General features: G+C 42.4%; 1 protein-coding gene across 1 annotated transcript in view; it reads left to right on the top strand.

The window, feature by feature from the left end:
- Positions 1–26,861, top strand: part of DDB1 (damage specific DNA binding protein 1) — a 2,836,764-nt gene that overhangs the window by 369,667 nt on the left and 2,440,236 nt on the right. Inside the window, exons 5-6 of the mRNA XM_044059793.1 lie at positions 93–207; positions 800–897. Of these exons, the coding sequence (XP_043915728.1) occupies positions 93–207; positions 800–897 (213 nt within the window). The remainder of the gene's footprint in view (positions 1–92; positions 208–799; positions 898–26,861) is intronic.

The following is a 26,861-nucleotide window of genomic DNA, read 5'->3' as shown; positions in this document are numbered from 1 at the left end:
AACTGCTGAATTCTTGAGTATTGTATGTATTGTTGACTTTGCTGTATGATACTTGACAGTGAAAAGTGTTTTTTTTAATTATAAATGGCTAGGATCCTCAAGGGCGCCACGTGAAGACTTATGAAGTTTCACTGCGAGAGAAGGAGTTTAGTAAGGGCCCTTGGAAACAAGAAAATGTAGAGGCAGAGGCATCCATGGTCATAGCGGGTGAGTAATTAATGTGGACTTCATTTTTCCAGAGGACTGAAAATGTTATTTCTAGCAAGCTTCCAGTGAGACTGTGTATTTCTGTTTAATAGCAGTTTCTGGGATTGCCATTTAAAAGCCTATCAGTTTTATGACTGGGAGATTCCTTCATAAGAACTTGACATTTCTTATGCTTGGAGTAAACGTAATAAGACAGCAAAAAGTGTTTCTTTTTCTGTCTTCTTGCCATCACATTGCATTTGCAACTGTTTGGGACTTGTAGATGGTATCAAATGTTTAGCAGTACTGTTTTTGTGTATGCTGATGTGCACGTAGGTTTGGATGGTGCTGAAGACTTGCTTTGTTGCACTATGTAATTCAATGAAGCACACTAAAAAGGAAAAAGTGTTCTTACAGGTGGTAGTATGTTAAAAACCAGTGTTTACTGATCTTCAACACTCAGCACAACATGCAAAGATTTCTGATAGCATATGTTCTGCTTGAATCAGTCATGGGGCATCAGTGAAGCATGACTGTATCAGTTTTGTTTCTTAGTATAATTAATCTTTTTGTGGAAACTTGTCTGGTTTCGCTTAATCATTTCCTCTTTCAGTTCCAGAACCTTTTGGTGGAGCCATTATAATTGGTCAAGAATCAATTACCTATCACAATGGAGATAAATACTTGGCCATTGCCCCACCTATTATTAAGGTTAGTACAAAAGCAGAGTTATAACCAATTTTTGTGTCTGTTATACTGACATCATAGTCTAAAATTTGATTATTGTTTGTGTCTTGAAGTCTGTAAGTTGTAGGATGGTAAGGAAGGGTTGGTTGTATTGTTCAAAAAGTCATTTGGTTGCTGCAGTTTAAAATACTTTTCATCTCACCGTTTATCATTTCTGTGTATTTCCTATTTTTAACTAATTATTTGCTGGTGGGACTGTAGGACCCTTAAGCTAGAAGTAATAAGAAAATAAATGTACAATTTAGTAATATTTATTGAGCAGAATTCCATTCACTAAACATAAATTTGTCATCCTTGATAGCCTTTTGCATGTTGCAGTTCCTTCAGTTGCTTCGTGTATCTCTTCACAAGATTATAGCAACTCCAAAGCAAGAAAGTCTGATGACCATGTATTACTAAGTACCACCTTGAAGATGTAGTCCACTTAAAAGATGGAAAAAAAACATCTGATGGGGGAAAAACTTGCAGGTGCCCATCTAAGCATCAAGGTTAATTTTGAAAGAGACAAATGTGTCACTCTTCTTTAACATGCAGGGGCAGTTTGTTCCAGAGAATGGGCAGCTTTTCACTTCTGTGGTTCATGAATTTGTGTGGCTTTTCATACTGCAAATGCACAAAAATCTATCAAGTGGGGGGAGTCTTTGGCATGGAATACCAGGCAGAAATCTCAATGCAGGAATCTGTAAGAAACTGAGGCTAGGGTAAGTCTTCTGGTCTGTCTTGGTAGCTAAGTGTTTTTAGGCCAGTAATGATTTTTACCATAAATCTTTGGAGCCTGTATGGTATGTTCGGCTAGGTGCTTGCTGAAAGGAGCAATGTACTCAATTAGTCAAATTAAGACGGGATACAGAAGAAACAGCTACATCCTTTGACTTAGAAGATATACCATTTGGGCATTAGTTGTGCTAGATTGGATTTCCTAACTACTCTTGTAGTATGGTGGTAAAAGTTGAAATAATTGTCAAACTAGGTCCTGAGATCAACGGCTGCCATGTCTGTGGGTTGGTTGCTAGATATGCTTGAAGTTGTAGATGAGGAAAGTTTCCCAAAGGCTACAGTGCGGCACTTTTTTTGCTTTTAGTTTGGACCCTTTCTTTGTATTGGTTTGTAAGGACTAGTTGCTGCCAAAGCACTACTCTCTCAGTGGGTGAACAGATGTTAATGTCTTTTTTAGCTAGCTGAGTGTGTTTGCCCTTCTTGGCCCTTTACAGCTTCAATATGCACCACAAAGGCAAATGTAAATTCAGGGTATATACGATCATAGGTGATTGCTAGGCTAATGCCTCCAAGAGGCCTTTTTAAGCCTAACCATGCCCCCATGTAGAAATGACAGGATAAATTTATCCATGGGCATGTAGTTACATTTAGGTGCCACAACATGTACAAGCTGCCTCTGTCCAAAAGGAAGGGTATGCTTGAGTCCATGGAAAAATTTTAAATTTCCCATTCATTTCTCCTGGATACACTTGAATAGGGTGAGGTAAGTGTTCTGCTTCACTTGGATTTGAAGCATTTTATAAAGCAGGGGCAGAGATGCTTCTGCTTCTCCAAGATATTCTGTTTAGGTTATAAATTGTTTATATCCTTGGAGTGAGTATTTCTAATGCTGTTAAGGCATGCTGATGTGCAGCGAGTCTCTCTCTACTGGATGAAATGATGATGAAATGATTATAAGCCAGGCATAGATAATTTCTCACTATTCTGTAGGAGATTGAGTATATATGTGGAGAGTTTCCTGTACTGAACAGGAGAGGGCATGCAAAAGGTACACACAGTGAGTAGGAGGTTAGAATTAAAACAGAGAATATGGAGCTGTGAGGCAGAAACTTTAACATCTAAATGTTAGTAGTTCAAATGTCTGGAAAGTAATCCAGAAGTCTGTGTTTAGAGAGTATGTACTTTGGTTAAATTACTAGTTTTTAGTTAATTTTCTATATGATGTCCAGATTTTGTTTTCAAAGATACGCCCTGTCAGTGCTTCTGCAGGGAGGCTTTACTGTCCCTCTCTGGAGCCAGTTGGGAGTTGTCCATCCCTGCACCAGAGAGCCTGGCTAAATATCACAAAAGATTCATGGGTGCAGAGGAATATATCCAGAGGTTATAATACCATTTTCCTACCCCCCCCCCTGCAACTGTTTGGAAGAAAATCCCTGATGTTCCACTCAGTCAGAGGGAAGCAGCTTCTCTAGAAATAAAAAAAGCTGCTAGAAAGGAGTCATCCAAGAGGTTGCCCCAGACCAGAGGGTCCAGAATTTAATCAAGAGTCTTCTTTGTGCCAAAAAAGACAGGGGACTTGAGACCAATTCTGGATCTCAGCAGATTAAATCAGTTTGTTCACTATACAAAGTTTTGGATGGTCGTGTTTCAGTCCATTCTGTCCCTTCTTTAGAAGGACAATTGGGTGTGCCTGAAAGATCTTTAGGATGCGTACTAGCTCATCAAAATGAAGAGGTGCTCCAGGAGATACCTGTCATTCCATCTGGAAGCAAGGAATTTTTAGTTTAGAGCACTGCCCTTTGGTCTTTCCACAGTCCCCAGGGTGTTCATCAAATGCATGATAGTCGTAGCAGCTCAATTGAGAGAGCTGGGATAACAAGTGATGTTATGTAGTCCAGTCTCGCCTACATTCTTACCTGTGGGTTCGGAGCCAAATGTCTGCTCCAACTCTGACATACTTTTAGCTCGAAGTCTTTCTATTGGCTGGGCTAAGATGGTATCCCATGCTGCACTGCTCTCTATCCCCCGATCTTGTTTGCTGCTCGTGTAACTCGGACGTGGTCTCGCTCTTGGCTGTGGCTAAGTACCTTTTCTTCTTCATAACAGAGAAGTTTTTTGCAAAAAAACTATTTTCATAGCTGTTTGTGTGTGGTCTTGACTGTATTGCGGAAAAGTTGTGTTTTTCTCTTTTATAGCGTGTTTTTGTGGTATCCCACTAGCTGTTTCCAACAGGCTAGGCCAGTTTCAGGTAGAGGACCTAATTTGTCCCCTTGCTTTCCTTGTGTGTTAACTTTTTCCCTTGGGCTAAAACCATTTAAATTAGAGGAATTAGTCCTCCCCCTTGTTCTTGTGTCTAAGGACCGTTTTAGTTAGAGGTCTTTGTGGTGTACTGTTTGTTTGTCTTGTTCCTGCGCTTGTGGCTGTTTTTGATCGTTGGTCTAGTTTTGAGTTAAGTTACTTGGTGTTTGCAGTAACTGTCTAAAGATACTAAGGAGCATAGGCCCTCGGGCTTTAAGAAGTGCTCCAAGTGCAGTTATAAGATGTCCATCACTGATGGACACTGTTTGCGTGTACTGTCTGAGAGCGATTCAACTTCAGGAATCGTGTAGTTTTTGTCATGCCTTTATCCCGCGTGTTCTTCAGGAAAGAAGAACAAAGTGATTTTGAAGGGACTTCTGAAACCCTCCTTCGAGGAGGGTTTGGAGAGTGCTTCCAGCTTTAAGGCTTCTCCGTCAAAAGCTAAATCTTCCAAGGCAAAAAAGCGATCCCCGGCTCCATCAGTATCCTCGGAGCCGCCGGAGAAAATAGCAAAATCTTCAATGACATCCTCGGCTCCATTGTCCTCGGGGCTGCAGGAAGTGTCAGTGGTAATGGAACCTGCTTCGACTCCAATTTTCTTGGAGCCTGTTCGGAGCCGGTCGCCTAGCATCAGGCCAATATCTCCTGCTCGCAGATCTCCTTCACAGAGGAGGTCTCTATCTCCTTCCCTATTCTCCAAATCCTCCAGGACCTTATTAGATGTGGACGTCGATAGATGGTGCAGAGACTTCTTCAGTCACCGGTACTGGCAAAATTGTTTTCGGCTCCGACCCAGTCGGCTCCGGAGCCAGTCCTTCAACCTACATCGATACTTCCTCCGAGAGCATCTCAGCTTTCGGAGCCGGAGTGCTCGGCTCCGTGTGATGTCCGTAGGACGGTTCCGACAGCCCCTCCTGGCTTATCGGTTCCGACATCAGCTCCAACCCCATCGGTGCCGTCCACTGGGTTCAGGACTCAGGATTTATTGGTCTGACCTGAGGGAGAGGCTTCGGGACACCTCTTGGCTCCTAGTCTCCTTCTCGGTGCTTTGGTGCGGGGAAGCCTGACTCCTGTCTCAGCTTCGGAGGCTGGTCGATCTTCGGATCCGGGAGGACCAGCTTTCGAGGCCATGTGGAGGGCGCTGGCCAGGTCGTCAGCGGCATTATATGGTTCGCTCACTCTGTCCCCTACAGCACTGGTGCAGGTCTCTGATCGCCATCTATCTCCGGACAGTGGAGCCCCAAGGCCTCAGGGTACCCCCACGAGTGGTCCTCATATTTCTGAGGGCCCCTCAAAGGTTTTGCCCGAGGAACCACCCAGAAAGAAAACGTGCAAGAGGAAGCACATAGATTCCCAGGATGAGTCTCTCACATCAGACACCGACCTCGAGGAATTGGAGGGGTCCCCTAAGTCATCCTCTGAGGATGTTTCTTTCTCTGACATCCTAGAGATTTTGAAGCAAAGAGGTGACTGGCCATCCAAAGCCCCCTCCAAAGAGGAGTCTGTTTTCCTGAAGGCCTTTGTTGCTTAGCCTTCCGCCTTCTGGGTGTCCACACCCTTCGACGAGCTTCTGGATCTGCTTTGTCGAAGTGTGGGGGAAATCCCTGACTCTGTGGAACCAGTCCCCAGGAGACCCAATAAATTTTTGTCTGCCCCTCCTGATGAGGAATTTCTATCCAAGGGAGTCCCTGTGGATGCCATGGTGGTGGCAGCAGCCACCCAGAAGGAATTAGCTGAGACTTACCGTCCAGACCCCTAACAAGGAGTCTAGGACTATGGACCTGTACGGGAAGCATACGTTTTCTTCAACGGCCTTTACTTTGCGGTCACTCAATTACTCATCACACATTACACGGCTCCAGAGAGATCTCCTAAATGAGCTTGGAGATACTTTAACAGGTAACGTTTCTGAGGCGGTGGCTCAGAAGGTCAACGCTCGGATGTCATGGAGTCGGCCATGCCACTGGAAACTTAAGGTATTGGAGCCTCGGATATTATCCCTTCAGATGGGTCTGGAGCCACTGAGCAGGCACCAGCTTCTGAGGGTGTGTTCAGACCTAAACATCTTTACATCAAACCGACTTCAGCTTCAAAGGCAAAGACTAAAGCAAAGAAACAAACTCAAGAGCCACGCGGTCAGGCCTCTATGCCCAAAAACAGATGCTCAAAATGGCCGAAGACTTGATTACCTTGATCAGGGGTTCCCAACCCCTCCTAAGAGGCCTAGGCAAGAGACTGACTATGAATCTTCAGATCAGATTTCCATTTCTTCTGATTTCTCTTTTGATCAGGAATATTCTCGTCCCCCCATGAGGATTCTGATACTGAAGAATCTATACCTTCAGCTTCTCCTCCAGAGGACTATTCCTTTGGGGAAACCTTACATACCATGAGGGAGCATTTCCACTAGGAGAGCCAAGATTTTTCATAATCTAAAAAGTGGCTCCGGGATTTCCTTTTACTACCTCAACACAAGCCACTAGCCATCCCACCTGTGTTAGACGTTGTAGATGTGTTTTTGGAGTCTAGTCTAACCCCTGACTCCCTACCTCCAGCTCCTGTTAAGCCTGACAGATATTACAGGGTTTCTGACTCTCATAAATTCCTTTTTAAGAACTCTGCTGCTGACCCAGAAACTATTTCTCAGGGTCCCAAGGGAGTTTAGGCTTCCGCTGCAAAAAACCTTACCCCCTCTGACAGAGATTCTAAGGCACTGGATAGATGGGGAAAAAAGGTTTACACATCTGCTACCTTGGCTATAAGGGCCTTAAACTGTCAGTTTCATATGCTCAAATATCAGCAACATGTCATGGCATTGCGTAAACAGAAAATGTTGTTAAACTCTGAATGTGCAGAAAACAGGGAAATGCAGGATTTATTGCATGCAGCTGAACAAGTTGGAAAGAATACTTTTCAGTGTGGTTTTGATTCTTTAGAGGCCTCCTGCAGGGCCACAGTTACAGGTTCTGTAATTGGGAGGCATGCTTGGTTAAAGTAACAAAATCTGCCTGATCATGTTAAAGTTAAATTATTAGATGCATCTTTACAGCATGATACTTTGTTTGGTGTTAAGGCAGAAGAGATGTTAAAGAAAATGGAGGACAAAGCTAATTCTATGCAAACGGTCAAAGATTTTTTTACAAGTACAGCCACCTAGGTTTAGTAGACACTGGCCAACAAAGAATTGGTAGTTTCCTGTGTCAGACAGACCTCAAAGGGGCAGATCCAGACGCCCTAGAGGCAGACCCCAGGCGCAAGGTTCATACCGCTCAAACAATGGGGGGCTTCTACCTTCAAAGTTAGAGAAGGCAAATCACAACCATACAGGAAACAGTCCTAATGATTTCCCCCTGCCTGCACCAAGCACTTATCTCCTGGCAGCACCCTTAGGGGGAAAAGTAGCACTTTTTTCTCAAATGTGGCACATTATAACCCAGGACAAGTGGGTCCTAAATATCGTGTCACAGGGCTACAAGTTCCATTTCCATACCCTGCCAAAGGCAAACAGCTGGCCAGATCTGCCAAAAAAATCAATGGGCAGAGGCACAAAAACAAGTCACATCCCTTATGGACATGAGGGCCATTCAACAAGTACCAGAGCAAGAGCAGGGACAAGGATTTTACTCAAGACTGTTATTGGTACCCAGAAAGGACAAGGCCTGGAAGCCAATACTGGACCTATCTATTTTGAACACATTCCTGGATATACCAAAATTCAAGATGCTGACTTTGCAGCAGCTTCTGCTCATGCTGGGCAAGAACGCTTGGCTTGTGACTTTAGACCTAAAAGAGGCATAACTGCTTGTCCCAATCAGACAAATATGCAGAAGATACCTCAGATTCAAGGCCGGCTCAATAAATTACCAATTCTCTGCACTGCCCTTTGGCTTATCTACTGCACCCAGGGTCTTTACAAAGTGCCTGGCACCAGTAATTGCATTCTGCAGACAGAGGAATACAAATATATCCTTACTTGGACGACTGTCTAATTCAAGCAGAGAGCAAAGACATTTTTCTACAGTATCTGGCATTTATGAAAAGACTTCTAACATGCCTAGGGTACACAGTCAGTGAAAAGAAATCAAAACTAGCACCCTCTCAAGAGATAATATTCCTGGGTGCAAGCTTAAATACAACTGCCCAGGTGGCTTATCTCAAGCCAGACAAAGTCAACTGACTACCTATTTCAAAATATTGGCAACAAAGGCCCAGTTATCTGCAAGAAAAATTCTGCAGGCTTTGGGCTTCATGGCATCCTGCATCCTACTAATTCCATATGCAAGACTGCATATGAGGAAATTTCAATGCTACCTAAAAAGTGTTTGGACTCAACATTGCCACAGCCTGGAAACTACGATTACTTTCATTCCCTGCCTGCAACAGGAGTTTCGATGGTGAGCAAAGGCTTGTCACCAAAACAAGGGACAGCCATTCACATTACCCCCAGCCAGGCAGACACTAACAATGGATGCATCAGATTATGCCTGGGGGGCCCACATGGCAGGAAGATGCATTCAGGGCACATGGACCTCAAGTCAAATGCATCTACATATCAATCATAAAGAGATGCTAGTTGTTCAAAATGCCCTGACAGCCTTCAAGGACCTACTTCATCCAGGACAACTACTGATAAAGACAGACAACACGGTCATGTGGTATATAAACAAGCAGGGGGCACACATTCTTACCCCCCTTTGCAGACTAGCCATGACTTTGTGGGACACGGCATTGACTTACCAAGTACATCTGCAGGCACAATTCCTGCCAGGAAGGAAAAATACTCTGGCAGACGAACTAAACAGAAACCTCATGGATCGCCACGAGTGGCAGCTGGATCCACAAGTCTTCAGCATGATAACACGGAAATGGGGATGCCCGGACATAGATCTATTTGCCTCACCTCACAACTACCAACTAAAAAGATTCTGCACAAGGATTTATCACAGATATGCATGGAAAGTGGATACCCTATCGTTCAGCTGGAAAAACCTGTCAGTATATGCCTTTCCTCCTCTGCCTCTCCTCCCCAAGGTACTCCTAAAGGTCAGACAGGAGAAGCCAAAGATGATACTAATTGCCCCAGACTGGCCCCGCCAGTACTGGTATCCAATATTAAGGAACTTGTCTCAATGCCCAGCATGAACCTTACCTCAAATACCTCCTCTACTGTCCCAACAAAACAATCAGATCCTGCACAGCCAACTCAAGACTTTAAACCTGGCAGCATGGCGGATGATGTAGTCATACAAAACACACCTCTCAGTAAAGCTGTGATGGATGTCATTTTGGAAGCCAGAAGGCCTAGTACTAGAAAATCTTATGCTGGAAAATGGAAGAGATTCTATGCTTGGAACCAGGCACAAGGAACCGATACAGCTGTGCCAAATATTCCTCAGATTTTGCAATACTTAACTGAGATGCTGGACAAAGGCCTATCTTTTTCATCTATTAAAATTCATGCCTTTGCCATTTTGGCTCATTACAGTGCAGAGCCACCACTTTTTTCTCATCCTTTATTAAAGCAGTACCTCAGAGGGGCCAAAAATTTAAGGCTTCCAAGGAGATCACCAGTACCAGCATGGGACCTCAACTATGTGTTTGAAAAGCTCACCCTGCCTCCGTTTGAGCCAACTGCTACTGCTGATCTAAAGTTTTTATCTTGGAAAACTGCTCTGCTCCTAGCAATTACTTCAGCAAGACTAGTTTCAGAACTACAGGCGCTCATGGCTGTAGAACTCTATCATTTTTCATCCAGACAGGGTCTCCCAGAGCAAAATCCAACATTTATATCTAAAGTGGTGTCCAGTGTGGCTTTAAACCAAACTATTAATCTGCCAACTTTTTACCCAAAACCACAGAATAAGGGGTAGAGAATTCTGCATTCTTTGGATGTACACAGACAGCTTAGATTCTACTTGGACAGAAACAAAGTTTTCAGAAAGACAGAGCAATTACTAGTGGCACATGCTGCAGGATCACAAGGAAAGGCTATCTCAAAGCAGACTGTTTCCAAGTGGTTAGGCCACTGCATTTGTTTCTGCTACTTACACCATGGCAAACCAGTGCCTAAGTGCATTAGGCCACATTCCACTGGAGCTGCAGCTACTTCAGCAGCCTTTCTCAGGGGAGTTCCAACCATGGACATTTTAGAGGCAGCTACTTGGAGTTCAGTGCACATCTTTACAAATCATTATTTGCCACTCTACTCTAAATCCAGGACAGGCTTTGCCACTGCAGTTCTGCAGGGCCTCATAGCTGCTCCAACTGCTGTCTAGCTCCAGCCTCCCAACCATAGCTTTCGGACTCTACCCAAATGTAATGACTGCAACAGTGAAACAAGAAGAACATAGTACAGTTGTGTACACTTACCATAAATGTAGATGTTCAAGTGTATTCACTGTTGCAGTCCAGGTTACCCACCCGCCATCCCCTTTTTTCTATGGATCTTATCTTTCCTTCTCTGATTTATACAACCTATGTGGTGCATTTGCTTATAGATGCAGGTAAAATTTGTATTGCTGCATTTATTGACATATATATTAAGTTTGGCTACCCTTTTAGGGGGCACCTGAAATCTGGGGCAAGAAAAACTGAAGAAAATGGCGTCTGCTGCTTCTTTCATACCCCTGACGACCTGACGTCAGGGAAGGGGCGACAGCGGCCGACGCAGGACCCAAGACTTTGGAATTCAGGCCAGCTGAGGTCAACCTGCCAGCAGGATAACCCAAATGTAATGACTGCAACACTGAATACACCCGAACATCTGTATTTATGGTAAGTGTACACAACTGTACTTTTTTCCCTTCCCTCTAGGCCTTATCCCAAGGCCCAGACGGGTGGAAAGATGTGGTTCAAGAAATCACAGAGGTTGTTTCCCGGTTCACAAGGTGAGCCCCCTCCAGAGGCAGGGGAGGAGGTGGTTATTCGGGTAGACGCCACCCTAGGGGGAGAGGAGGCCCTCGCAACTCGGGAGACAGCGATTCCTTTCGTGGTTCTACCTACCGCCACTCCTGATGGGAGGCCCCGACTGCGTTTCTGGAGCCAGTCGGGGGTTGAATCTCATTATAACCGGAGGCCTGGCAAGATATCACCCAGGACCAATGGGTTCTACGAATAATTTCCAGAGGATATGTTATTCCCTTCTCGTCAAACTCCCCTCCAATCAAGATAATCCCGGATGTTCCACCCAGTCAAAGAGATTCCGCAGCTTCAGAAGTTTCAAAGCTGCTAGAAAAAGGAGCCATCCAATATGTCCCCTCAGACCAGATCGGATTAGGGACTTACTCCAGATTATTTTTGGTGCCGAAAAGGACAGGGGACCTGAGACCCATTTTGGATCTCAGCCGATTGAACACCCATGTGCAAAAGTCCAAGTTCCGAATGGTCACATTGCAGTCTATTCTCCCATTGTTGGGAAAAGAAGTGTGGATGTGCTCCATCGACCTCAAGGATTCTTACTACCACATAAAGATGGACAGGGCATCCAGAAGCACCTACGCTTCCAGCTGGGAGCCAGCCACTTTCAGTTTCGAGCCCTGCCCTTTTGTCTCACCACAGCCCCCAGGGTGTTTACCAAATGCATGGCAGTGGTGACTGCTCACTTGAGACGTCAGGGATTCCAAGTGTTTCTGTACCTGGACTGACTCCTTACTGCCACCACCAGGCATCTGCTACTTCAGACCAGATATGCTACTATCAACCTTTGTCAACAGTTGGGCATCACCTTGAACTGGGAAAAATTTGCCTTGTTGCCCTTGCAGCGTGTCACTTTTATAGGTGCCGAATTAGACACTATCCTCATGCGAGCGTTTCTACCACAGGAAAGAATCAGTGTCCTACAACAGCAGGTTTACGCCTTGCTCCCTCTGAGAAGAGTGAAGGCAAGATTGGTCCTCCAATTGTTGGGGACTATGGCTGCTGTGATTTAGTCCCCCTGGCAAGGTTACATATGAGGCTCCTTCAGTGGCTACTCTTTGCCCAGTGGTCTCTTCAACGTCTTCCACTTTCTCACCCTATTCTACTCACAGACAGGTGCAAACAGGATCTCAGTTGGTGGCTTCACACAGACAACCTCAATACGGGAAAGCCCTTTGTTCCTTCGCCTCCAGTTGCCACGGTCACCACGGATGCCTCCCAGATGGAGGGGGGGGGGCATTATCTAGGCAGGACAGTCCAAGGCACGTGGCAAGAGCACAAGATGCATCTGCATAGCAATGTCCTGGAGATGAGAGCAGTGCTACTAGTGTTGCAAGCACTTCAGAGCTTTCTTCCTCTCGGGACTCTTGCAGTCCACTCAGACAATATGTCAGTGGTATGGTATCTGAACAAACAGGGAGGAACCAAGTCATATCCCCTTTGCAGAGAGGCCATGCGAGTGTGGCAGTGGGCAGTGTCTTCCCAGAGTTTTCTGATAGCAACGCACATTCCGGGGAAGTCCAATGTGATTGCAGACTGGCTAAGCAGAGCTATTCTGATGCCTTATGAGTGGTCCCTGAACTGTCAAGTTGTGGCGCAGATCTTCCGCAGGTGGGGTCAGCCTTGCCTGCGACCTTTTTCCCAGCCCCCTCAATGCCAAATGCAGCAGTTACTTCACCCTTATCCTCCCTCAGGGGGAGTCACCCAGGGATGCTCTAGTCCATGATTGGCCCTCCAGTCTACTATATGCCTTCCCTCTGGTTCCCTTGCTGTCAAAGGTTATTCAGAAAGCGCAATACTTGGGAAGCAAAATGATTCTGTTTGCTCCACACTGGCCTCGTCAAATTTGGTTCCCCTTTCTCCATCCCTATGTCATGGACGCTCCTTGGATTCTGGACCCACAACCAAACTTACTGACACACATGTCAGGGCAGCTCCATCCCTCTTTTTGTACCCTCCGGTTGACAGCCTGGCTACTCCACTTCCGTCATTAGTTAGGCTTCACCAATTTTCGCCAGAGGTGGTTCATATTCTATCTTTCTCTCATAAACCTTCGACCAGGAAGATTTATTGCAGCAAATGGAAGAGGTTTTCCATCTGGGCATATGCCAAAAAGATTGACCCTTACACAGCTCCAATCTCATCAGTATTGGAGTTCCTTTCTATGCTTTTCAATCAGGGTTCAGCTGCTGCAACCATTAAAGTTCAGTTGGCAGCGATTTCTTCTTTTTATGTCGCAGACTAACCTAGCCTAATGACACAGACACTGGAAGGCTTTCCTGAAGGGCACTTTGTTGCTTCGTCGTCCTGTCTCTGCACCTGTTATGACTTGGGACTTGAACTTTGTTCTACAGGCTCTTACTTCACCCCCCCTTTGAGTCTGCAGCCACTTGTGATTTAAAATTCTTAACTTGGAAGACTGTCTTTTTGGTAGCTATCACATCAGCCAGATGCATTTCGAAGCTTCAAGCTTTATCAATCAAACCCTCTTATTTGATTTTTCATAAGGATAGGGTTTCTCTCAGACCGAATCCTTCCTTTCTTCCCAGAGTAGCGTCAGTAACCTTAACCAATCTATTGAATTGCCAGTGTTCCTCCCTCAGTTCTCAAACATGGCAGAATTCAAATTTCATCAGTTGGAAGTGCACAGACAATTACAATTTTATTTGCACAAAACGAAGGACCTCAGAAAATCTGATCAGTTGTTTTTCATTGTCGGAAAACAGAATTGGGGCTCCTGTTTCCAAAGTCACGTTGTCCAGGTGGATTACCAATTGTATTTCTTTCATTTATACTTCAGGGGGAAGACATTTACTGTTCCGAGTGAAGGCTCACTCTACCCGGTCTGTATCTACATCTACAGCTTTTCAGGCCAGATTGTCTATGGATGATATTTGTGCTGCGGCTACTTGGGCATCTCCTCACACCTTTGTTACTCATTACAAGTTAGATGTGGTATCTAGAGGCAGGTCTTCCTTTGGTTCCACAGTGCTCAGGAGTATTTTCCACTGAGCCTCCCAGGATTTAGGTGCTGGGGACGCTGTCCCACGGGTAAGAATGTAGGCGAGATTGGACTACATAACATCAAGAAGTTATGTACTCACCATAACGGTTGATGTATGTAGTCCATCTCGCCTCACATTCTTACTTACCCCCCACCTTCCCCCGTCCTGGAGGATCTGGAGGTTAGGCCTGGTTTCAGAGTTCCCTTCATTCTTAGTTTGTTCTTCGTTCCTTAGGTGGTGTTATGCATGAAGAATGAGTGTTGGTGCTCGCAGCAAACTCTATCTGGGGATAGAGAGCAGTGCAGCATGGGGATGCCATCTTAGCCCAACCAATAGAAAGACTTCGAGCTAAAAGTATGGCCGAGTCGGAGCTGACATTGGGCTCCGAACCCACAGGTAAGAATGTGAGGCGAGATGGACTGCATACATCGAACGTTATGGTGAGTACATAACTTCTTGTTTCCTTGTCTAGATGATTGGTCCTTACTGCTTCAGCCAGGCATCAGCTGATTCAAGTAAGGGGCTTCTTACTCTGGCTGTGCTCCCATCTAGGAATTATCAGTCAATTAAAACAAATCTCAACTCACATCTACACATGGTCTGGAGTTAATTGGTGCTTGTTTGGATACAGTCAAGTAGCTTGAATACACACCCTACAATCCCAATTCAAGAAAGTGATCCAAATTTCATACCTTCCATCCCAACTGATACTTCAGGCTTTGGGTTCTATGGAAGCAACAGTAGCCCGTGGCCTCTGCATAGGTTCCAAATGAGAATCCTTCAGTGGACTCAGTTGACCCAGTTTTCCATTTTCCATCATCCATGATCTATGCCAGCCAAGATCACGTAAGCATGCAAAAGATATCTTCTATGGTGGATTCATTCAAATCAGCTCCACGTAGGTTGTCCCTTTGTTCTTCCCCTTCCCAAGGCCACGGTGACCACGGACACCTCCCAGCAGTGGTTGTGGGGGGTGGGGGCTCTACTTGGGAAGTACAGTCCAATGTACATCGTCCCCCAAAGAGACCAAGGCTCATGTCAGTGTCCTGGAGATGAGAGCGTTGCAGTCCTTTCAAGACAACTCCCATCTGGGATAATTGTATTACAGACGGCCAGTATATCAGTATTTTGGTACATCAACAAACAAGGGGGAACCAAATATTGCCTTCTTTTTCGAGAGGCTGTAAGAGTTTGGCAATGGGTGAGCTCTTCCAGTCACTTTCTTACAGGAACGCACATACGAGGGAAATCCAGCATGATTGCAGACAAACTAAACAGGTCCATTCTGATGTCTCATGCGCGGTCTCTGTGTCAGTGTGGAGGAGAGAATTTTCTGTCATTTGAGCCAGTCATGCTTTGATCTTTTCACTTCTCCCCTCAACAAGTGCAGCACTTTATTTGCCCTGATCCCCCCACTGGGAGAGTGTGAGAGATGCTCTACTTCAGGATTGGCCCTCCAGTCTCCTTTATGCCTTTCCACCCCGACACTAATTCCAAAGTTCCTTCAAAAAGCATTTTGGCTGAAGAGCTCAGTCATCCTCATTGTACTGTTTTGGCTTCATCAGATTCGGTTTCTGTTCCTTTGGCCTTATCCTGTACTTTAACAGTGGATTCTGGTTCTAACTCTGGACCTCCTTCCTCACCCGACAGACATATCTCACCCAGACACATCAGGCCTTGACTGCGTGGTTTTCCAGTGCCACTGATTGCTAGTCAGCCCAGGCTGTCCTCCTTCGTTGATCACATTGTTAAATTCCCGTAATACTTCTACTAGAAATATTTACAAGAATAAATGGAAAAGATTTGTCCTTTGGGCCCTAAGCAAAAACTTGGGCACCTTTTTGTCATCTATCCCAACTGTTGACTTTTTAGCTATGATTTTCAGTGGCGAGGCTAGTTTCTCAACAATTAATGTTCAATTGTCTGACATTACTTTCATCTGGGCATACATAACTCTACCTTAGCTTCTTCTAAACTTTATAAAGCCTTCAAGTGAATGTTTCTACTCAGACCCCAATTAAAAGACCCTGTTCCACCTTGGGAATTAAATATGCTTTGGACCTTCACCCAGTCTCCTTTTGGACCTTTGGCCAATGCTGTCCTCAAATTGTTGTCATGGAAGACCATTTTTCTAGTGGCCATCGCATTGACTAAAAGAATATCTGCACTCCAGGCTTTATCCTCAAAACCCCCTTATCAGATTTTTTACAAGGATAGGATGTTGTTGTGGACTAACCCATCTTTTTTGCCTAAGGTTGCGTCTGATCTCCCCATTTTCTTTCCAGACTTCTCTAACATAGGAGAGAACATGTTACGTCTGTTGGATGTGCTTAGAAAACTTTGTTTTTACCTTCATAGAACCAAAGACTGTAGGAAATCTGATCAATTATTTCTCTCCTTTTCATCTACCAGATTAGACAACCCAAAATCTAAAGTTACATTGGCCAAATGGTTAACTGATTGTATTACCTTTGTCTATGAAAAATTGGGTTTATCTTTACTAAAACCTCCTAGGTCCTGTTCTACTAGATCTGTGGTGGTTTCTTCGGCCTTTTGGTCCAGAGTATCCTTGGATGATGCTTGTGCAGCCTCAGCTTGTACTAATCCACATAGCTTTATTACTCATTATAAATTGGATCTGGTCTCTAGGAACAGAGGCACTTATGACTCAGAAATGCTTTGAAGTATCCTTCCATAACTTCCTCTAAAAAGTTATGTACTCCCCATAGTGTTCCATCTGTGTTGTCCATTTTGCTTCTTCCAGATGTCCCCACCTACCTGCCCCCTCCTTTAATTTCTTCTGGAGTGATTGAAGCGTTACAGGAACCTCTGTTCCTTATTTGAGCTTCAGTTTTCTTTTTCTGTTCTGCCGCTGTCCTGCTGTATCTAGCGGCAGGAAACTAGATCTGAGGTACATTAGGTTGTTGGGGCATTGTAGGTAAAGGAGGAGCTTGAGAGTTCTAGGATCCTGTGCTCTGGAAGAAGTGACAGAGTTGGATCAGAGTCGCTGAGCCAAACCCATCAGTTGAGGAAGAATGAAAACGGACAACACAGATAGAACATTATGGTGAGTAGATAACTTTTATTGAAGAATGTTAGCAAAGCTGTCTGCTTGGTGATTTTTTAAATACCTTTATTGAATTATTACTTTAAATATAGCCAAACCCACATTTTTATAAAAGGAAGCAAACCATATTGACATATTCCTAGTTAAACATTCTACATCAAACATTTTTTTTCTGTGACTATCATCAATCCCCTGTTACCTAAATTGCTACGGTTTTGTAAAGATCCCACTTCCTGTTCTTTTACATATGTTAAAATATTCAGTACTTTAGATTGTTGGTTGTGACTTCGATTTTCATTTTCTAGTAATTGCTTTTTTGGCAGCCACCAGAAGCTATTTGTTTAATTTATTTATTTTATTTATCTTTTGACCAGATTAGTCCCACTAGGCTAGTAGCCTCTTTTGTTGACAACAGTTGTACCATCTTAAAAGATGCTTACCATCTTTTAGAGAGTCTTAATGATTTAAGTTTGGACATGGCCAAGACACAATATCTCTTGATCACCATGGATGTAGAGAAGTTGTTTACTTCCATTCCCAATGAAGTTGGAATACAGTACATTAGGGAATTGCTACACAAAGAAACTACTTTTTCTAATGACAGGGTCACACTGATCTGTCAGTTATTAGATATAGTTCTTAACAACAATGTCTTTTTGTTTGGAGATAAATACTTCCTACAGGCATGGGGAGTGGCCATGGGCACTCCCTGTGCCAATACCTACGCCAATTTAGTGGTATATTGGTGGGAGAAGTCATTTCTATTTCCACATGAGTCATATAGAAACATCAAATACTATCGACGTTTTGTAGATGACATAATAATAGTGTGGGAAGGTACGGCTGAGAACTTTGCCAGTTTTTTAGGACATTTGGAAACCACCACGGACTTCCTAAGATTTACTATGGAATGCTCACATCAACAGATTAATTTTTTAGATGTAACACTGAGACTAACTGATGAAGGGACAGTTACATCTACACTCTATAGGAAGACGGTATGGAGGAATGCCATACTCGTGTCCGACAGCATGCATCCACCACATATTTTCCCAGGCATAGTGAGAAGCCAGTTCATAAGGATTTCCAGACTTTGTAAGAACAGATGTGACATGATGAATGAAGCGAGTAAGATGGAGTCCTTGTTTAGAGCAAGGGCTACAATATGGACATGGTTAGGAGAATAAGACAAGAAATTATTGGGGAAATAGAATCTGTAACTAAGGGTGGAGCAGGGCTGCAGAACAAACCAACTCATATGGGTAACAGTGGATACTATAAACCTAATAGTCACAGAATGGACTATGTTACCAAGTACACTAGTGATGTGGAAAGGATTAGACATGTGATAAGAAAGAACTGGAATGTCTTAACTGTTAATGAACAAGTTAGAAAAGTTGTAGGAGAGACACCTAGATTCTGCTATAAGAACAGTGACAATCTCAAGATGTTACTTTGTAATGATAAGCAGGTCACAAACGTGACGCAGCCCAGTATGTTATTACTTGGAGACATAATGAGCAAGGGTACATATCCTTGTCATAATTGCCCTAGATGTAAGTACCTTAGTAAGACACAAATATTTCAACATCCCCTTATGGACTATGTCTATAGACCCAGCCATTATGCTAATTGTAACACCAAAACGTGGTGTATTTAGCTACTTGCTCCTCTGTACAGCATTCTATGTAGGTCTAACCAAAAGGAGGCTGAGGGATCGATCTATGATCACCAGCATGACATTATCAGACTGGATGAAACTAATGCATTAGCCAGGCATGTGAAAGAACATAACATGCATTCATTCACCTTTAGAGTCCTACAAATAATAAATAAGAAGGTAAGAGGGGGTGACACCAGTAATGATTTAGCTTAAAGCTGAGTTATACTGGATTTTGAAATTAGCAGCACATCTATCACCAGGGCTAAACAGCTGTGTCTCGTTGAAACCCATACTAGTTGGAAGGAAGTAGTTTTTTTAAGCAACCAGTTAGTTGCATTCCTAATACTCTCCATGCTGGCATATCTGCCGACATCTAAACTTTTGCCAACAGATGACAATACCTTACCAGGTCCGTTATGTTCTCTGTGCATCATGAATATTGATACAAGGATAGCTTTAAGCCACCTTAAGTATTCTTAGATTCCAACTTTATTTTTCATTGGGTCATGTTACATGTCACATTTAGATTTCTATCAGATTTCTATAGATGTAACTTCATTCTTAGCATATGGACCTTCCATGCATTATTATCCATTTTGAACAATACATAGGGATATGACAGCATATATGAATTGCCTACATTGAACAGTTAGATAGTCAGTATATTTCATTCTTTTTAGATTTTATCACTATTTTTTTCTCAGTTTCCATACACATTTTAGATATTGGGCGTTTACGCTTTTTCATCTATGATACTATGTTAAAAAGAGTTTGGGATTCATTTTTGAGTGAGATCGTGACTCACCAAAATAAAACGAACACTAGGACCCAGAGGCATACTTTTACATGCAGGTCAGTGCTTGTCGCACTTTGATGCTTGCTAATAATATGCTGCTAACTGTGTGAGCAGAGTTTCTGGTATTGAGTTTTTGCACATAATGAATCTGTATACTAATGCATTTTATGGACTGAGGCTATATTACAAGCTGATGCTTCATTTGTGCAAGAAGCAGGTAAGATCCTCAGTAGAATTATGAATGATGTTACATTCCGTTAATCGGAATATTGGAGGCTTCTAATGGATGTAGATATGTTATTTTTTATGTGCATTTGCTATTTTTGAGCGTTGAATTGCCAGTCCAGGGGTTTATCACTGTGGTAGGATGTTGTGTTTTTTGAGCAATGTGAACTGTTTGTTTTTTAAATATTTATGTTCGCTGTTTTGGGATGAGCGTCTTTTATGCATCGCAAACAAGAATTAATGTTGTGCTCTGTTATTAAGTTAGAATGGAGTGTTTACAGTGCAACATCAATTAATCAATTATTGCTTTTGAGCAATTGATATATTGAATATTGAGTATACTAATGAGCCCGCCAAAATATTTTATATTTTGTATTTAAGAGTGAGTGGATTTATGTGATTGTATCTGATGAAGCGTAGCTTGCACTACGTGAAAGCGCTTATTCTACTTTCTACAATAAATGGTCTTCGTTTTTATGATATTGTGGATTGGAACTTTTTTACGTTGAAGAGATTTTTATTATATTGAAGGCATTTTTCGTGGTGTTTTGCTCTCACTCTTGCATCTATCCCACTTCCTGTTCTTTTACATATGTTAAAATATTCAGTACTTTAGATTGTTGGTTGTGACTTCGATTTTCATTTTCTAGTAATTGCTTTTTTGGCAGCCACCAGAAGCTATTTGTTTAATTTATTTATTTTATTTATCTTTTGACCAGATTAGTCCCACTAGGCTAGTAGCCTCTTTTCAGGGGATGACTCGAGGTAGTATTTATTTATTTACTACTAGGGGAAATTTGGCCATGCCATCAGGGAACTTTCCATGCTCGTCACTGTTGTGAGGAGGAACCATTTTAGAGAAGCACTTTATTTCTGTCCCCAGGAGTAGAGGAGGCCTGGAGAAACAGGGAGGCAGATGGAGAGAGGAGGAGATGGAGTAGTGAAAGAAATGTAGGAGAAAGCAAACATTGAGACCAGAGAATGTGTGCAAGATTCTGAGGAAATGTTTCAGAGAAACCTGTTTGATGGAGATGAGTCAGCAGTTGATGGATGTATAATTGCAACCCTCAAGTCTGGAGGGTTGTGCAATGATTTACTTAAAGAAATGAGGTTGCAGAGTGAGCCAGAAAATGAAAGCGATATTTCCTGGTGGGGACTGTAAGGAGAAAAAAATAGGAGGAGGATGCAGAGAAATCCTGAAGAATAGTGATGAGATAGAAAAGAAAACGTGCAGAGAAAGTAAAAGAAGGCAAAAGTGGAATAGAAGAAAATGAAAAACAGAAGTATATGGTAAGGATTCAAAGTAAAGAATACAAAGAAATGGACAGGTATGAAATGTGGAACAATTTAATAGCTTTTTTGGGTGTAAAAACACATGAGGTAAGAGCATTTATTCTTATAGGTAGACATTTTGTGACATTATGTTTCAGTCTTTTCCAATGGAAAATTTTCTTGGAGACTACAAAAAAAAAAGGAAGTCTGTAACCAATGGATTCTTTGTGATGAAAGCATTTAACAGGGAAACAAAAAAGAAGTTTCATCTGCAATTTCAAACTGAGGTAGAAAGAGAAACCTTGAAAGGACATTTGAAAGCTTTAAGTAAAGAAGTACAGGAGATTGCAAAAGTTTGACAAAAAGGGGTTTATGAACTGGTGCATAGAATTGTAATGTGTTAAAAATAGAGAAAAAAGTATGCATATGCCAAGCATGATAAATGTGGAAGGGAAGTAAGGACATTGTAAAATACTGGGGACACCAACAATTTTTTTGGGAAAAGCACATTTCACAAGTAACTGTGATAAAACAAATGTTATGTTTATGGGGAAATGGGACTTGATACAGAAAAGTTAATTGAAATGTTATAAATGTAATCGGATATTTATGGATGGATTGCAAAAATGAAAATATAAGGGAAAAGAAAAATGAACAAAGAGAAGAAATTTTAGTAGTAGTAGAAACAGAAGAAAAATCAGATGAGAAGAAATAGAGGATGTAGAAGAAGGTTCTGAAGTAAGTGGCAAAGAAGACAAACTGGTTGGTAGTAAAAGAAAAATAAGTCTATTGGTAAAAGAGTAGAAGACCGAAAAAGAACATTTAAAGCAATAAGTACAAAAAAAGGAAATGGATGAGAAAAAATATATAGCTAAAGTCTGGGGCTTGGTATAATGGTTAAGGTGTTTGACTTACAAACATAAGGTACAGTGTTTGATTCTGACCTTTGGAAAGGAAATTGTTGATAGGTTCCTAGGTTAAGTGCTAGACTGGCTGCCCTTGTGGGCCATTTTAAGCCTAGCCACTTTCACTGAAGTGAGACTTAAGTGATACACATTCTGTGAGATAAACACCGTAATCATTATGCCAACCACTAATGTGCAAATACTAGGATAGCTGCCCCTTTGGTCCTTTTTTGAAGAATAGCCAATCTCCCTTGGTGAGAATCAAACTCTGTACTTCCTGTTTGTGAGATAAACACCTTAAGCACTATGCCGTCCTCTAGTGGCCTGTTAAGAAACTTAGCGTAGTAATTGGCTATGAAAACCACAAATGCAGCTGAAGGAAGGAAGAACTCAGGCGTAATCCAGAAATTTTATTCACGAAAATGAGCGCTTTCATTTGGTATATTAACCAAACTTCATCAGGCTGATGAAGTTTGGTTACTATACCAGATGAAAGCGCTTATTTTCGTGAATACATTTTTGGATTACGCCTGAGTTCTTCCTTCCTTCAGCTGCATTTGTGGTTTTCAGTTGTGTTTTTTGTTTTGAGTAATTAGCTATGAACTTATAAACCATAAATCTAAGGAAAAGGGAAAATAAAAATTCGAGTGCTTTCTGTAACTGAATAGTATTAGGAATACAGTAAGAACAGGAATTTTGTGGTGATGTAATACATGTGATGTAGGTGTAATTATATTAGACACAATATTTTTAATGCATGAAAGATTACAAATGGAGAAACTGTGGAGAGGAAAGACATTTTTGAATTTGGGGAATGAGAAATGTCTGGAAAAGCTGTAGTCTAGACAGTACAGTAAAGGTATTAGATGTAACTTTAGCAAAAAAGGAAAATTAACCAGTGTAGATTTAAAATGGAAAGAACAAGTATATGGAATTATAACACTACATGCTTTAACTGTAAATAAAGGAAAGCTTATTGCATCAGATTTTAGACTATGTAGTAAATATGAATATTAAAATGACAGGAGACGTCAACTGTGATTTAAGAGGCAAACGTAAAAAGAAGGGAAATGATGTAAGAAGATGCGATAAGTTAAAACTTTGGGATAAAAATTCATGGACTTAAATGGGTGTATATAGAACTAAAATAGATTATTTTATACTGTCAGAAGGTTTAGTTGTAGGAAAAGGGGAGGTAGTTGAAACAGGATTTTCTGATCATCTTGCAGTATGGCTAGATATATATATAAAAAAACAAGGAATGTATTAAAAATAAGCAAAGGAATAAAAAGGTTAAATGAGAAAGCATGGAATGAAGAAGGAAAGAGATTAGTAATAGTTATGGAAAGATCATGTTACTATCAGACCATTTTATAAAAATGTATCTGAATGGTAGATGTTTAAGGAAAAATATAAAATATTTTTTTAAAGTGGCAACGGTGTGAGAAAAGTAAAACAAAAACATAGAATCTATATAATGATGCTTTGGAAGATTTAGAATATAGTGATAGAAAGTACTTTGACAAAGAAAAATAATTATGTTAAAGAAACAAAAGTACAAGAATTGTTATGTAAGCAAAAATTGTTGAAAATCTCCACAAACTTATGAAAATAGCAAATGCAAAGGAACTAAGTCCAGAATCCACTCCAAAGTAGTTTTATTAAAACGCTTTTTGTTTCCCAAATAGAAACTTCATACATTTTCAAACCCAGCCTACTCGATTTATAGTAAACCCCTAATAATTAGCATATAGCCATTAACTTGAAAAAATCTACCCCCTTGAAGGTGTATATGCAACTGTAGCAGTGGTGCAGCGATTGTCACCTTACAGCAAGAGGATGTTCTTCGTGTTTCATTGTTGCAATCATCACATTTGGGTTATCTACTTGCAGGTAGCCCTCGGTCGGCCTGATTATCAAAGTCTTGGGTCCTGTGTCGGTTGCTGTCACATCTTCCATGACGTCAGGCAGTCGGTATAAAGCGTGCAGTCGACGCCATTACATCAGTCTTTCTTGCCGTGCGGTGCCCGAAGCAGAAGCAGTTTGCAAGTGCCGGTCGGCGACTCCTGAAATTTTCATGTTAGAGTTTCAGATCCGAAGTCTTCAACTAAGCTAAGTACCCCATTGGGATCCTTTTTCTTGCTCTAAACCGATATTAGTAAAAGTTAACAATTGTATTTCTTGTGGAAAGCAAATACCACATAAAGATTTTCATTCGTACTGCATTCCTTGCTTAGGCCCAGACCACGACGTACCTCGCTGTTGGTTTTGTGCCTTATTTAAACCTCAAACTATTCATTGTCTGTTCATTTTCACATCTAAGTATTTTGGTACTTGGTTCAATTATACAGAAATGGCTTTGGTAAGCCACCAGACTACCGACATTCTGAAAAAACGCAAAGGTAAAGACAGAGACAGACCGCATATGTCCAAAGCTGCCGACGATGCTTCTCCTAAGCCAAGTCGACAGTTCGCCGGTACTCAGGGAGGTGCTTTCGCAGCTCCCGATACCCGCTGCTTCAGATTCACAGTCCTCTCCTGAGACCCATTCGGAGTCTGGTATGCCGCGAGATGCTTCTTTAACTGTGGAACCTGCGGATGTCTCTACCTTGGATGCATCTGGAGCCGCTGTGCAGGCACAGGCTTCTGAGCGTGTATTCAGGCCTACTGACTTGCATATTAAACCAACGCCATCTTCTTCTTCAAGGCCTAAAACTCTATCCATGCCTAGAAAACCACATGGTCAGGCCCCTGTGCCTAAAAAGCAAATAATAAGAATGGTTGAAGACCTTATTACTCTAATGAGGTGAAGCCACCTTTCTCCCTCTTAAGAGACCTAGGACTGATTTTCCTTCTGATTCTTTGGATCAGGATTCTGAAATTTTCTGTTTTCTCTGATGACCAGGAGTTGCCCTTGTCTACCTATGAGGATTCTGATGTAGAGGACTCCATTCCCTCGGCTTCCCCTCCAGAGGATTTCTTTTTTGGTGAAATCTTGCATACTCGTAGGGAGCATTTCTGCTGGGAAAGTAAGGATTACTCTTGACTCCAAAAAGAGGCTTGGGGAATTCCTACTCCTACCTCAATGCAGGCCTTTAGCTATCCCTCCTGTACTGGACATTATAGATGATGCCTTCTCGGAATCTAGCCTAGCCCCTGACTCTCTACCTCCGGCTCCCAGAAAACCTGACCGTTACCTGACTCTCACAAGTTTCTCTAAGAATCCTACTGTGGATCCTGAGACCATTTCACAGGGACCCAAAGGCATTAAGGCTACTACTGCCAAAAACCCTACCCCCTCTGATAGAGATTCCAGGACCCTGGATAGATGGGGTAAGAAGGTATACACTTCTGCAACTTTGGCCATTAGGACTTTAAACTGCCAGTTTCATATGTTGAAGTATCAGCAGGATATTATTGGATTGCTTAAACAGAAAATGATGTTGATTCCTGACTGTGCTGAACATAAAGAATTGCAGGATTTAATGCATTCTGTTGAGCAGGTTGGAAAACATGCTTTGCAATGTGGCTTTGATTCATTAGAGGCATCTTGCAGGGCTGCTGTCACTGGGTCTGTACTTAGAAGGTATGTTTGGCTTATGGAGCAATCGTTGCCACATCCAGTTAAAGCTAATTTACTTGATGCTCCCTTGAACCAAGACCGCCTGTTTGGCAAAAAAGCAGTAGTATTGCTTAAAAAGATGGAGGAAAAAGCTAAATCTATGCAAACTGTTAAAGATTTCCTGCAAGTACAGCCTCCCAGATTTAGTAGGCATTGGCCTTCTAAGAATTGGTCCTTTCCTGCCTCTTCCAGGCCTTCTCAGTCCAAACCCAGAACCAGCATAGCACCCAGGCTTCAGTCCCAAGGTACTCACAGGCCTAAGCAGTGGGGGGCTCCCACTTCCAAAGCTGGGAGTAGTAAGACACCCCCCTATGGTAAACTGTCACAATGACTTAACTTTAAACCTTCCAAGCCCTGCTTAACTGACTGTTCCTTTAGGGGGAAAGATCGCCCTGCATGCAAAAAACTGGGAACTCATTACCCAAGACAAATGGGTTTTAAATATAGTTTCCCAAGGATACAGATTCCACTTCCACTCCTTACCAACCCCAAGCAGTTGTCCAGACCTACCCCCAAATCAGTGGGCAGAGGCTGAAAAGCAAGTTCTCTCTCTTCTAAGCATCAGGGCTATTCAACCTGTCCCAGAAGAAGAATGGAGTCAAGGTTTCTACTCGAGACTTTTCCTGGTACCCAGGTAAGACAATTCCTGGTGTCCTATCCTGGACTTGTCTATCCTAAAAACTTTTTTGGAAATCCAAAAATTCAAAATGCTAACTCTACATCAGCTGCTTCCCATGTTAAGCAAAAATGCCTGGTTGGCAGCACTGGATTTAAAGGAAGCCTACCTGCACATCCTAATAAGGGAATCTTGCAGAAGATACCTACACTTCAGAGCAGGCTACATGCACTATCAGTCATGTGCACTGCCCTTTGACTGTGCCCAGGGTATTCACAAAGTGCCTAGCTCCAGTCATTGCATTTTGCAGGCAAAGAAATATTCAAATATACCCATACCTGGACGATTGTCAAATTCAGGCAGAAAGCCAGGATATATTATTAAATCATGTGGCATTTGTAAAGAAATTACTAACTTCTCTGGGGTACACTATAAACGAAAAGAAATCACATGTAGTACCCTGCCAGCAAATTGTATTCCTGGGAGCAAGCTTGAATACAACTTCCCAGATGGCATACCTCAAGCCAGAGAAACAAGTTCATTTGACATCCTACTTCAAACTACTGGCCACAAAGACCCAACTATCTGCAAGGAAAATACTGCAAGCCCTGGGGTTCATGGCCTCTTGCAGTCTATTAATTCCATATGCAAGACTGTATATGAGGAAACTACAATGGTATCTAAAAAGCATATGGTGTCAACATTCTCAGGACCTAGAATCAATGATTCCTATCGTACCTTGTCTAAAGATAGAGTTCCTTTGGTGGGCAGAGGCCTGCCACCAAAACAAGGGACTGCCATTCACTCTACCCCCTGCTGCCCAAACC

Source organism: Protopterus annectens, chromosome 17.part0, assembly GCF_019279795.1.
Source record: "Protopterus annectens isolate FY-2018-M chromosome 17.part0, PAN1.0, whole genome shotgun sequence".
Classification (NCBI taxonomy): domain Eukaryota; kingdom Metazoa; phylum Chordata; order Ceratodontiformes; family Protopteridae; genus Protopterus; species Protopterus annectens.
This window is presented reverse-complemented; position numbering and strand designations above follow the sequence as displayed.